The sequence below is a fragment of the Lottia gigantea genome, assembly GCF_000327385.1.
Source record: "Lottia gigantea unplaced genomic scaffold LOTGIsca_73, whole genome shotgun sequence".
Lineage (NCBI taxonomy): Eukaryota > Metazoa > Mollusca > Gastropoda > Lottiidae > Lottia > Lottia gigantea.
In genome coordinates, this window is record NW_008710453.1 from 657,458 (window position 1) to 671,745 (window position 14,288).

Genomic DNA, 14,288 nt, shown 5'->3' on the forward strand with positions numbered 1-14,288 from the left:
GGGGGGGGGGGCAGAACCACACATCAGTTCTGGAACAACTTGATATTTAAAGACAGAACTGGAGAACAACTTGACATTCAACGACAGGATTTGAGAACAACTTGATATTCAACAAAAGAATTTAAGAACAACTTGACATTCAACGTCAGGATTTGAGAATATTTAACGACAGAATTTGAGAACAACTTGATATTCAACGACAGAAATTGAGAAAAACTTGACATTCAACGACAGGTTCTGAGAATATTTAACGACAGAATTTGAGAACAACTTGATATTCAACGACAGAAATTGAGAACAACTTGATACTTAACGACAAGATTTGAGAACAACTTGATATTCAACGACAGAAATTGAGAACAACTTGATATCTAACGACTTAAATTGAGAACAACTTGACATACAACAAGAATTTGAGAGCATTGCAAGTTCATCTACCGATAGAATTTGATAATAACTTGATATTCAACGAATAATTTGGGAATAACTTGATATACAACGACAGAATTTGAGAACAGATATTCAACGACAGAATTTGAGAACACTTTCGAAACATCTTAATTCAACGACATTGAATTGGCTGGGCAAATAGGCTATTGCTGTCGGGTCTCTGTGCCGTATTTTGATATTCTCTAATATAAGGTTACCGTAATAAGACAACGACACTTTCAAAGCAAGTATATTATTTAATCGTACACGAACAATACGCCAGATATGCCTATTCAATCTAGAAAACCTAAATTAAACGACCATATCACTTTAAAAGTACAAATGTAGAATTTACAATTTATAAAAGAATTTTAATACGTCCATATGGTATGAAAATACTTTGTATCCTAACTTCTCTCTCGAAATAAAATAAGTGTCCAATATTTATTCATTTAGACAACCGTATTTCGTTTTTTGTGAAAATAATAATTTTTTTATTGTTTCGTTTTCTGATACATTTTTCTCAATTTTAAAACATAACTGTACCTGTGCATATTCCTGTACAGCTCTTCTTGTATGCTATTGAATGTTTTTATTTTTGAAATAAACACGATTTTTAACTTGAAGAATTTATTCCTTTGAGTGAATGGTTTAGTGTATTTAGAAATAATTCATGAAATATTAAGTGGTTACGTATTTTACATGTAAGTGGCGTGACAATCGAGATAAATGTTTCACGCAGGCGCAGTGTAAATTACACATGTCGCAGTAACTGGGAAAATTATTGCAACAGTATTGTGAGAAAAAACAAGTGAATAACGTATCATACAAGATATCGTCAACAAATTTATTGAAACAAAATGCCGAAGAATAAGGGTATGTTGGTTTCTATATGAACAGAATACCATTAACTTCATAAGTAAACTCTTTTTACTTGTTTTTTTTTTTACTTCTTGTTTTATGATTTTCATCATGTGCTGTTGTAGTCTATTATTGAATGTATGACCGGTCGGACCATTACAGTGTCGGACCAAAGTGTCGGACCATTACTAGTTCGGACCTAAAAAAAAATGTTAATAACCAACTCGGACCAATGATATTTTTCTCACTACCGACTCGGACCAAGGGTTTTTTTCTCACTACCGACTCGGCCCACTAGACTTGGACCATTACCTTAGTGACTCGAAGTAATTTTTACGACAGACTCGGATCACATTTTTTATAAATTTGGACCAATACCTTACCGACTTGTAAACAAATTGAAAGTGAAATGGTAAGGACAACTCTCACTAGGACTCAGAACAATGTTAAAAGACAATGCATATGGCGGCCATTATAATGACCGTGTTTTATATATATTAAACTAAAAAATATATTAGACTCATTCACTCTTTTGAGAGAGTTTGGTGGCCCTGAAAAGGGCTGTTTAGATGTCCCTGAAAAGGGCCGTTTAATTATTTGGGGTGAAGATGGCACCACACTTCTTTAATAGTTGGCTGGTACTCATTTCACCTTCACTGTACGTAGACCATATTTTAAAAAGTTTTCCTTGGGTGGTGCGGGTCTGCTTGCTTTGATATCGTTTCAATTTCCCCTCCGAAACCATTTTCATCTGTATCGGAATCTTCTTGGCTTCCCCGTACAACAATTTTATAAGAAGGTAAAATGGTAGATTTCCTTTCTTCGCCTTTTGGTTGACAGCGTTATGCCACCCCTCCACATCATTGTTGGTGCGGATCGTCTTCTTAAATAAGCACCAGGATGGTATGGTCCACACAGTACTGGTAATCCAGGTGTGGTCTACATAGTCCATAATTTCTTTAAGTTGGTCTGTGGAAGCTCTGTCTCGCAGTTTATTAAATGCGTCTAAAATCTGATCTGCGGGGAGGAAGGGCAAGGCAAACACTTTTCTTAAAAACTTGTAGATCTCGTGATAATTAATACCTAATAATTGGTTGAGTATTGTTAATTAAGACTTGGTCCGATTAAAATAAAAAATAGTGGGCCGAATCGGTATAGGTCCGACACAGTAACGATCCGAGTTGGTAGTGTAATGAGTGGGCCGAAACGGTTACGGTCCGACCGGTCCTGATTCCATTATATTATGGTCAAAACAACAAATCTTAAAATAGTTAAGTGACTCTGTCACTGTCTGCTGAACCTCAATAGCTTATTTACTTGCCACAGTAAATAAGGTTGATTTAATTAACATCTATTAATGTGTTATTTTAATAAACGTGAAGATAAACCCAACAAGAAAACTGAAAGAAAGGTCCCCATTTATTATTTTAGACATATCCAGAATGACGAAGCAAGGTAATGATGTAAATATTGGGATTTTATTATGTTTGATATAATTGATTGTTCACAGGAAAGGGAGGTAAAAATAGGAGAAGAGGAAAGAACGAAAATGAGAAGGAAAAACGAGAGTTGGTTTTCAAAGAAGATGGACAAGGTTTGTTTGTTCAATGAATAAATAGAGTGAATTATCGTTCCTTTTAAATAATTCCAAATGTGGCTTATTATGGTTATTCTATATTATTCCATATTATTCTATATGGTTAACTGTTATAAGATAAACTCCATAAGTCATATCTACAGGTGTTATGAATAATGAAAGTTTCTTACAGAATTTGGCAAATGCTATTTTATCATTTGTAAATCCTCTCAAATACATAAGTTATTTTAAGATAATCATAATTTGACCTGTTGATTTGTTTTTCTTTCAGAATATGCTCAAGTTTCTAAAATGTTGGGAAATGGAAGGTTAGAAGCTATGTGTTTTGATGGTAACAAAAGGTTATGTCACATTCGAGGAAAATTAAGGAAGAAGGTGGGTGACAGATTGACAGCTACAGTTACTGCTCATTTGATTATTTTGCTGGTGCTATCGCTCAGAAAAGCTATCTCTAATGATATTCTAAATTTATTACAATACTACCCAACATAATAATAGAACGCAGATGATTTTCTAAAGGAAAATTAAATGATGACTCAACATCTATTATAGGTATGGATTAACACGGGTGATATTATATTACTTGGTCTACGTGACTATCAAGACACCAAAGCTGATGTTATCCTTAAATACACCCCAGATGAAGCCCGAAATCTCAAGGCTTATGGTGAATTACCTGAAAACAGTAAGTTTCATTCTAATTATGTTCTAAGTTTGCCTTATTGTACACAACACAGCATTTGTTCAAAGCTACAGGTCAGTATTCATTTCATTTCCAAATTGCATGGATTTATATAGAAATAGATGAATATTTGAGAATCTTAGTCGAAACATCCATAGAATAAATTAGTGTAAAATTAGTAAATATATTCCATTAGAAATGTGCTATCTATATCAGACCACCTTTCCTAAATGCCTTGACCATTGGTTACCTATATATATGAATTGTTTGATTACTTTCAGCTAAAATTAATGAGAACCAATGGGAACCTGATCAAGATGATCATATTACCTTTGATGAGTTTGATGGAGATGATGAAGAGATTGAAGAGGTAAGAGATTTGATCATTGATGATTTTCGATGTTTTTGCTTAACCTCAAAATGATTTGAAAGGTTTGAAGGTCTATAAAGAAAAGGATTATCTGACCATCCTAAAGGGGTCTTTGAGATTTCCTTTAGAAACATAACAATTATGGCAAATAATTTAATTCTCAATCATTTGGCCATCAATGGTGTTAATTGACTGATTGCTACCTCCTTCTTTGAGGTGATAAATAGCTAGCACTTACAGCTAACAAGAAGAACACTTGTTATTCTGGTACATTATGGCTCTACTTATACAGTGTGTCTTTATGCGAGCCAGGAGATTCTAGAGGTTTTCAAGTCTTCAATTCATCCAGCCTCTGCAATTTAATTTTTCAGTTCTCATGTGTGATCAACAATGAAGTTTAAGTATGTAGCTTGTCTATGTCTATTGGACATTAAGCTTTCCTTGATCAGACAATCCAGTTCATTACCATGTACTCTGGTTCAGAGAAGCATTTACAATATTTTAAGAAATAACTATAGTTCGTCCTTTGTTTCTTTCAGATTTAAAGAAGAATGTTAAATGTGTACAAGAAATTATAAAAAAAAAACTTATTTTCAAATCAAATCCAAAATTTTCCACTCTGATGCGCTACCAAGCACTTAAATTGGAACTTTTATTGGGAAGGTTTTGGAACCCTTTAAGGGTATATGATTAAAAAAAAAATTAGATTTTTCAAGAGACCTTTTATTTTCTATGGTGGATAAACGTAATTATTGTTATTTTCTTTTTTTGCGAATTAAATGTTATTTTGTTTCTTTGCAAATTGAATAAGAACAAAAATAATCAAAAATTGTATTTTATTCTGAAAACTATTCTATAGAGTATTTTTCATGAGCATGCCAATTAGATGTTATTTATCCCAAATGTTAAGTCATTAATTGGTAAACCATTGAGTAAATGACATGGAATCATTTTCATTTGATACATGCCAATCAATGTAACAGATCACTTCTATATCAAAGCTTTGAAAGTGAGGCACTAATCGCCACTCCCATGCATTTATTGATTTGACAGTTGTGCTTGACCTAGCTCCTCCCATCCAGAATGCTTTGAATTGGGAGTATGTGTTTTTTATAAACAATGTTTTTTGTTAACCCTAATATAAACTATATATATTATTTGGTGTGCTATCATATAAGTTATTTTTTATCTAGTGCTTTGTAATAGTTTTAGTAGTAAGGTACAGAAATGAAAATTGTAAGCCAGAAAGAATGAATGCTTGCACTTAACTATGTACATTTTTTCTATAATTTTCTTGTGAACTTTAAAAGCATTAGGTATATACTTGTCTTTGAATTTTGAGTGTAAGTATTTTAAGATGTTTTTCTAAGAGTAGCTAATATTGAAATTGGTGTACATATTTACTGATTAGATTTATAGTTGCTTATACCAATCAAGACAGAGAAATATTGGGAAATACTTAAAATTGTTAGTAGCTAAGTAGTTTACCAACATTCTTATGAGTTACATATTAACAAATGAATTTGTGTTGATGAGTTTGTTTAAATTTGTTAATGAGTAAGATGTGGTATATATTGTTGTGGCATTGGTCACGGCATTTTATCCATTGAAAAACAAAATACTTGGAAGGCAGATATCTTTCCATAACATTGAACATGTTGTACCATAGCTAAGCTCCACCTACTTTCCTCTAAGATTCTATTTGGTTTCATGTTAAATTATCCAAATTGTATGGTACAACAAATGGCTGATCATAGACTATGGTTTTCCTCAAACACACATTTTAAGGAAAAAATGTAATTGTGATACAATCAGTTTTAACGTCAATCAGAGTCAGAGTTTATGTGACACTCGAGAACTCCTTGCATCATTTTTTCCATCACTGCTTATCACTTTGTTAGCAATTTGTGCTTCTGATGGTACAAGGCATGCTTGTTGGATTTGCTTGCTGTTGGGTAAGGTTACTGTCATAGATTCTCAGTGTAATATAGATTATTTTACCCACATCAGGATATTAGGAAAATTTATTGTTTAGTTGTTGATCGTCGGGTTAAATGCCATGAATTACTTGGCGGTCAAAAAGCCCCTTCGGCTTAAAAATTCGTTTGCTGTTTAATGTCGTCTATTTCTTGAAATATTTTGTTATCTTCAGATCACTTGTGTCAGTGATGGGAAAGATACAGAATTCTTTACAATGTATCAAGATTTAAAATAAATGAGGAAATTTTAAAAATTGTATGTTTTTTTTCTTTCGTTAGCCAAAGACAGTAAAAGATTTGATTGATAAGTAACAATTTTAACTATATTATTAATTACTAATAACATATCTTAACAGACCTCAAAAAGCTAAGTTTTTCTTATAACAGTAATGAGTTTCTATTGTTAAAAAGTAGCCCATTTTGTCTTCTACATGTCCACAACTTACACATTTCTTTGTATTTCCTTCAAGACTGCCATAATGAATATTCAAGTGATTTTCAAACTGGCCATTCAACATCAAGTTTTCTGTTCTATAAAACTTCTGGAAAATATATGAGAACAGACAAATCTTTTCATATGAAGTTGTTTTTGATTGTCAAAGTTCGTTTACCACAGTTAGTTAATTTGGATAAAGTGATCCAAAGTCCCATCTATTTATTGAGCAACTGGAAAGGGGTGTCAGTTTTTGTGCATCAAAGATGTGGTTAAAGGGACAGATGTGCCATTTTGGGGAGTTGATGTTAGTCTCAAATATAAGTAATAGTCTTCTGAAGTACTAGAAATGTACGAAAATCGCAAAATTACTTCAAACTGGGAATTTTACTATTTCTATAAATATATTTCTATATATCACAGAGTCATTAAACATGAGTAATTCAACACACATATGGATTTAAAGGACTCTAAGTTTAGGTGAGCTATGAACAGTATTACTGATTGGCTAAGCTAAAAATATTCCTGTTTATGAGACAAAATCAAAAATGTACAGGTTCAATATATCATCTCTACATAAAAATTTACAAGTAAGTTCTGAATTTTATTGATACAACTAATCCACTCGAAACTCATAAAAATACTATGATAGTCTTAAATTTAACTCTATTCAGTGTTACTTCCATGTTTAGCCTCATATTCTTGTTTTCGTCTTTCAAAGATCAGTCTGTGTTTTTGCTTCATGTAAGCATCTCTAACATTACTATGAACTGTCAAATCGCCATCTAAAATATAAAACAATATTATCTAAAAAGGAAACAATTTGGCGGTCTAAATAAACAGACGAGTGTTCAATTTAACATGAACAAACATAGATATAAAGGATAAAATTTCGACAGGGAGTTTTGAATGCTATTACTGATTAGCTAAGCTAAAAAATTAATGTTCTGAGACAAAGGTATGATTGGTTGAACGGATCACGAATGTGTGCCTTTAAATCACAAGATAACTACTTGAGAGGTCCAAAGGGAGTTTAACCATTTTATATTATGGTATCTCACAGAATAACCCAAAACCTACATTTGATAAACCAATTTGTTGCAGCATCTTCATAAGTTTCTTGTATGTGTTTACATCGATGATCAGCATTAGGTCCTTCATAGAATAAACATTCCTTGGCTCGTCTTCTTAAAATCCTAATAATTTTGGTATCAATTACCCTTCATAAAAGAAAAAGAAATCATTATCTTACGGTAACACATATAGATAACAGTAATTGATATAATTGGGCATGAGTTCTACTACAGTAGGTACGCAGGCTGAAAATAGGTCAGCTGTTTGAAGATCGCATTGTGTGAAACTCCTGATTGAAGTTCTGTATTAATAATTCTAATTGCAAAGTTATAATATATCAACTAAACAGTTCTTGAGTGGTCATCAAATATCAATAATGCTTAAAGAGTGCCAATAGAATGATCATACTAGCAATGGCTGAGTTTAGTAGAGTAGATTAGCATCCACTGCCACACCCCACTGTAAAACATATTTGAAAAAGTCTATCAGGTGTTATCAAAGAGGGGGCTTATGCTGAGTTAATTTATACTGCTGGTGTATTTATTTAATACCTATATCAAAATCTAAAAGCAGAGTAAAACCTGAATATTACATCAACAATATTTTCAAAACAGACAAATTTTACAATGCAGAAAAACAGAAATTGTGTGCAAAGATGTAACTTCCTTAAGTGGCCTTTAGTAATTGTTAGTAAGAATATATGAACACAATTTTATGGATAACAATTACTTTAATAAATAACTTGCGACGTTTCGACGATGATACTTTCATCTTTATCAAGCAATGATTGATAAAGACAAAAGTATCATCGTTGAAACAAGTTATTTATTAAAGTAAAGTAAAGTGTTATCCATAAAATTGTGTTCAATGTAGATGTGTGTTTTTAAAATGACATGTTTTCTAACAATTCTAGTTATTTTAAAGACATTGAACCTACCTGTCCCTGTGATACTGCTCATTGGCCTCAAACTGACAAATATAATCATTTTCATAACATTGATCAAAAGTTGGTACTCTTTGAAATCGTCTATGATAATATTTTGGTCTGTCAATGTGTGCTTGAAGTGGATTAATAATATTTTCTGCAAAAACAAAAAGTTATGTTTCAAAAACAACTAGTCTTCTTAATTTTGCTTAACCAGCTGATAGAATGTTTCACAGATAATAACAGTCATTTAATTATTGCATGCTGTTTAGCCCTGTGGACTTAACTATCTGTTTCATTTTGCAGAATGAAAGTTTTGCTTATCACTAGACCGAAACATCTGCTAATATTCCAGCCTCTGATGGTTATTTTGAAAGTTTTCGGCTAGTGTAGAAACAAAAACCACGCCAACGGCTTAATTGACCCACTTTCTTATTTCTTATCCAAACTTGGTATAGACTTATAAATTCAATTTGTGACTTGCAGAAAAATATCAAATTCGTGCTGTGCACATGTGCATTACTTTATCTAAATTTCATTAAATTTGGTATGTATGTGAGCAATCAAATTCTAAATTTGATGGAAAAATTGAATTTTTGTTGTGTGCATGCGCAATAACAACTTTCTTATTTCTTATATGAATTTCATCAAACTGGATCTGTATGTATATAATCCTATTTTAAATTTGATGGAAATACCGGTATTGAATTTTTGCGCATACCCAATACTAATTTTTTCATTTCTTATCCAAATGTATTCAAACTTGATTTGTATGTCTATAATTCAAAAGTAACTTTCGGAGTAATACTGAATTTATTCTCAGATGCATATGCCCATTACCAACTTTTTTATTTCTCATCAAACTTCATCAAACTTTGTATATATGTGAATAATCCCATTGGAAATATTAAATTTGTCTTGTGCACATGTGAAGCCTTAATATGTTCACTTTCGTATGTACCTGTTTGTTGTAACACGCCCTGCATCAGTATTGTTAAGGGAACATTTCTAGATCTACTGTAAGATTGTGTAGGTTGTGTCCTCAATCAACAGGCACAAACTTAGTCAATGGGTTACTTGCTTCAAAAGTTTATGACCTTGATCATGCCAACTTAACAGCCAATCAAATCGCTGATGGTCTAGAAGAAAATTTTTCCATCTAAAGTTTGCGATAAATCTACATAAATAGATTGTGTTGACCTTAATCAACTTTAGTGTGGATATAATGTCCTATGCATGAAGTGCAAATTTGATTAAATCCAACGTACAGTAAGCTCACTGTTTGACCATAGTAACCAAGAGACCCATTGACAAGTTGTTAGAGCCAGAGTAGACGGTGGTGTTGCCATTTGTTAGAGTATGTCTACGATTTTGACTACTGTCTGACTACATTAAGCTTTGAATTGAACTTTTTTTCTCTTAATTCATAAATATTCAAAATAAAATTTTAAACTTTATGCAATTGGTCTTAGAATGTCTTCGGGTCCATACAAATATAGAGTTCAATGATTTTACATTTGAATTTGAAAGAGACACACTTCCCAGAAATTTCACATGAAAATGACCTACCGGTACATACTACTTTTCAGATTGAAAATTTCCCACTGTAAAATCAAGCTTACAAAAAATAACTTTTCCAGTGATTAACATTTTTCATCAACCCAAAGACAATGTAAGACTATCAGTACTTATTTGGTAATTAATCTTTCAATTCGCTCGTGCCAATATTCGATTCAGAAACCATTGACATTGTAGTCAAGCAAGGAGTAGCACCAACTTTGTCCCTACCTTTGAAAAATATGATTGGGCCTTCTGTTATTAGCTTAAAATTTTGCATTGCCCTTTCTCGTGGCTTCAGTTGTGTTGGTTCAATATTAGGAGGCATTTCTGTTTCCAATTGTTAGGCTAAGCCTAGTTGGAAGTAGAAAAGAGATGAACCAAGCTCAAGAACTATCGTTGAGGTGAAGGTCAAAGCAAGTATGGTTGTCGCAAACATTTTTTACTTACCGCTGTTAATTTCAGATTCCGTCATTTTTATATTCTTTTATTTCAAATTATTTGCTTTTGATATAAATCATAATCAATATGAAACAGAAAAAATAAGCCTTCAAGACAAATTACGACATTCAGTTGTCGATATCAACTTGAGCCTCGCATTCATCTGTCTTTCTATACGTGACGGTCAGCATGGTAAGATGTCAATAAATTACTCCGAAGTCAATCCAATGCCATCCATCTCTCTCTGATACATTCTGTAGAAATTTACTCCCTCTATTGAAAGTGAAATATTTTAGAATAATCAGAAATGTATGATTGTATCCCAATTATTGTTTGGAAGAAAGATACAAAACTTTGAACAGTATTACCGATTCTCAGTGTATTTTATTTAGACAACGTGTTATGGATTCAACAATCCTATTTAATATGGCAAGAGTAGCAAGTCTTGTAAAGCTACACCTGTCTTCAAGTTAGAGTACCATATGCCGCCATAGAAAGTTTTGATCACAGTATTTCAATCTGTTGAACAAGGACTTAAGTGCAAGGCCTAAATTTTGTAAAAAAAAAAAAAAAAAAAAACTATTGCCATTGCATAGTTGTAATATACACATAAGATGCATTTCAGTTCAGTGTAGGTCTTCTATCATATTTGTAAATCGGAGCCTATTCAACCTTAACCTGTGGCTGTAACCTTTAATTTATTTCTATTATAGTCTCACCGTAAATTTTCTGCGCCTCGTCATGGCTCTAAAGGCTTTTTGCCTAAGAAAAGAAGTAGACGCCATCGTGGAAGAATCCATGCTTTTCCTAAGGATGATCCCAAGAAACCAGTCCATATGACTGCCTTTATTGGTTACAAAGCTGGTATGACCCATATTGTTCGAGATGTTGATAGACCTGGATCAAGTAGGTGGATATTTCTTTCTCTGGGGCAGTTATTACTACCTGAATTATGCTGAAATGATGATAAAGTGGAAGAACATCAGACTTCACTGGTGACACTCTCCATGCTGCTCTCCTTCTGATTAGCAACTTGAAACTTGCAATGGAATAATTTGAGTTCGATATTCATTTTCATGTATCCTAAATTGTTTTCAGAATTGAACAAGAAGGAAGTTGTAGAAGGTGTTTCCATTATTGAAACCCCACCCATGATGGTAGTTGGTGTCACTGGATACATTGAAACACCTGAAGGTTTGAAAACCTTCAAAACTCTCTGGGCTGAACATCTTAGTGAGGAATGCCGACGAAGATTCTATAAGAATTGGTAAATTGCTTTTGTATTTATATGAAATGCTTATTAATTGTTCTTTATAAAAGCAGAATTTGAAGAACTTGTCCATAATTTTGCCAAAAGTCACTAAGAACATTTATTTCACAATCCAAACGTCAAACGATTATACCTGATGTTAGAGGCACTAAAAGATAGGTTGCACATTTTGAATTTGAAGCTTATTTTGCAGATGACTCCATTTTGACAAAATTTGGCTCCGCTCAGGTTATGCTGATGAGCCAAGTTTTAGTCTTCTTTTGTAAGTCCATCTCCGCTCTTGCTTTCATGCATGATGAGGTGGATATTGTTTCCTTCCTGAAGGTCCCGATCCAAAAAGAAGGCTTTTACCAAGAATGCTAAGAAATGGAAAGATGAAGCTGGCAAAAAATTGATTGAAAGTGACTTCAACAAGATGAAGAAATACTGTAAAGTCATCAGAGTGATTGCTCATACCCAAGTAATTAGATTTTTTAGATTTATTTCTAGCAAATAGAGAAGGTTTATAAAGAATTTATCATTAAAAGCCATTTAATATCATGTGGTGGAGTCTATAAATATATTCATGGGCAAATAAACTATATAACTGTTGGATTTTTATTATAGACCAAGCTGTTGCGTCATCTTCAAAAGAAGGCCCATATTGTTGAAGTACAACTGAATGGTGGTTCTATTGCTGATAAAGTAGATTGGGCTAGACAACAATTGGAGAAACCAGTTCCAGTTAACCAAGTCTTTGAACAAGATGAAGTTCTGGATATTATTGGTGTCACCAAGGGAAAAGGATTTAAAGGTAGGTGTTGCCGTGTCACCTTCATTAGGCCTGCAATCTACTAAGGCTTGCCATTTATTGCTTGTCATATTTTCTACAACTTTCCTCATTGGGGCCTCTTTGATATCTAAAATAAGTTTTACCTAACATTTCATACCCTCTTGTTTTAAATAATTATACCATTTATTTGATGTCAATTGGTTAAATGATGATAAAATGGAAGAAATGTCAGACTTCACTGGTGACACTCTCCATGCTGCTCTCCTTCTGATACCAATGTCAAACACCAAATAACTTGACTAATTATTTTGAAGTAAATTAAAACCTCTTTGGTTCACAATTTCAGGTGTAACTGCTAGATGGCACACCAAGAAATTGCCTCGTAAAACTCACAAGGGTTTGAGAAAGGTTGCCTGTATTGGAGCATGGCATCCTAGCAGAGTTCAGTTCAGTGTAGCTAGAGCTGGTCAGAAGGGTTACCATCATCGTACTGAACTTAACAAAAAGATTTACAGAATTGGTTTGGGTATCCACACTAAAGATGGTAAAGTAGTGAAGAACAATGCCTCAACTGATTTTGATCCAGTCACCAAAGCCATTACCCCTATGGGAGGTTTCCATCATTATGGTGAAGTGAACAATGATTTCCTGATGATTAAGGGAGCTGTTGTTGGAACTAGAAAACGAGTTATCACTCTAAGAAAGGTATGTTGATTGAAGAGGATGAAATATATGATCATATCCTAAATTCTTTGAATGCATTTTCCTGTTTGTACTATGTTAACACTGAAAGCAGTATTGTAGGCAAAAGTTTGTTCTGGAAAAGATCATAAGATTAAACTGAATAATCCTGGAATGTGAACACAGCATAACTTACTTCAATTATCTTTCAGTCACTTTTGACAACATTCAGAAGGAAACATACAGAGAAGGTTGTTCTAAAGATGATTGATACCACTAGTAAATTGGGTCATGGTCGCTTCCAGACACATGAAGAAAAGAAGGCTTTCATGGTAAGTAAATTTAAGATAAGGATTCGTGGAGTTTCAAAGTAACCAGAAATCTCCGGAAGTCATGGAAAGTATATGGCTATCATATCGTATGCATGAACCACATATCGTACATTGTTAAATCCTAATGATTTAACGATTTCACATGTGGAATATTAAAATATTTGGAAATCATCCTGGGCCTGCTTAAAATTGAACAGGAACCTCAGTATACCAATTGACATCACCCATTTATTAAATTAGATATTTGTCAACCCTTGGAATTGCATGCTTATTCTTAATATTTTATTCTCTTTTCAGGGTCCACTCAAAAAAGATATGTTGGCTAAAGAAGCAACTGCCTAATTTCCAGAACAGACTTTCTTTGGGAAATAAAATCTAAGAAACTATTTACTTCTTTTTAATCCCAGTAATCCTAATCTGATAAAAATACATCTGAACATTTGGTATCCTACATTTTGTACAGTACATACATGTTCCAACTGGATTCTTCAAATTGTTTCATCAGAAGTGATCAAAATTCAAGCTGACAAGACAATTGTTGTCCCAATCTAATATATGATCTAGCACATTGCATGAAAAGACTGCTAAGACAACATGGCCTCTAGGTGCATTTGTAGTCAACTCTAGGCCCCCTATACAATTTATATCCAACATTACATTGGTTGGTCCAATGATGAGTTAGTGGGAAGTACTAATTTCATATTTGAGACTAGTATTCTTGACAATTATTTTATATTGCAAGCCAAGAAAAAAAATAAAAAGGGGACTTAACTCTATTTGTTGAAGATTTACCGCCTGCAACCAATATCTGGTGTCTTTCAATCTCAAATTAGTGGTTAATGCAAATTTTTACGCTAATAATATTTATTGGGCAAAGGAAGAAAA

At 33.0% G+C, this 14,288-nt stretch overlaps 3 protein-coding genes across 3 annotated transcripts; 2 read left to right on the forward strand and 1 right to left on the reverse strand.

Annotated features, from left to right (window-relative positions):
* Window positions 1–2,799: 2,799 nt before the first annotated feature.
* LOTGIDRAFT_131336 (hypothetical protein) lies at window positions 2,800–3,685 on the forward strand (the record flags this gene model as incomplete). The annotated part of the gene is made up of 3 exons (XM_009066099.1): window positions 2,800–2,884; window positions 3,159–3,262; window positions 3,440–3,685. Coding segments are annotated over 3 exons (435 nt in total), but the record flags the coding sequence as incomplete, so codon positions are not given.
* A 3,019-nt stretch (window positions 3,686–6,704) lies between these two features.
* LOTGIDRAFT_196202 (hypothetical protein) lies at window positions 6,705–10,317 on the reverse strand. Its single transcript, XM_009066100.1, has 4 exons — window positions 10,139–10,317; window positions 8,363–8,507; window positions 7,432–7,571; window positions 6,705–7,136 (listed from the first exon to the last, which is right to left on the reverse strand). Exons 1-4 carry the CDS (start codon window positions 10,233–10,235, stop codon window positions 7,018–7,020), a joined length of 501 nt encoding a protein of 166 aa, XP_009064348.1. The 5' UTR covers window positions 10,236–10,317; the 3' UTR covers window positions 6,705–7,017.
* A 185-nt stretch (window positions 10,318–10,502) lies between these two features.
* LOTGIDRAFT_196203 (hypothetical protein) lies at window positions 10,503–13,789 on the forward strand. The gene is made up of 8 exons (XM_009066101.1): window positions 10,503–10,540; window positions 11,062–11,254; window positions 11,447–11,615; window positions 11,943–12,078; window positions 12,225–12,411; window positions 12,737–13,095; window positions 13,284–13,403; window positions 13,701–13,789. Exons 1-8 carry the CDS (start codon window positions 10,538–10,540, stop codon window positions 13,743–13,745), a joined length of 1,212 nt encoding a protein of 403 aa, XP_009064349.1. The 5' UTR covers window positions 10,503–10,537; the 3' UTR covers window positions 13,746–13,789.
* The last annotated feature ends 499 nt before the right edge of the window (window positions 13,790–14,288 follow it).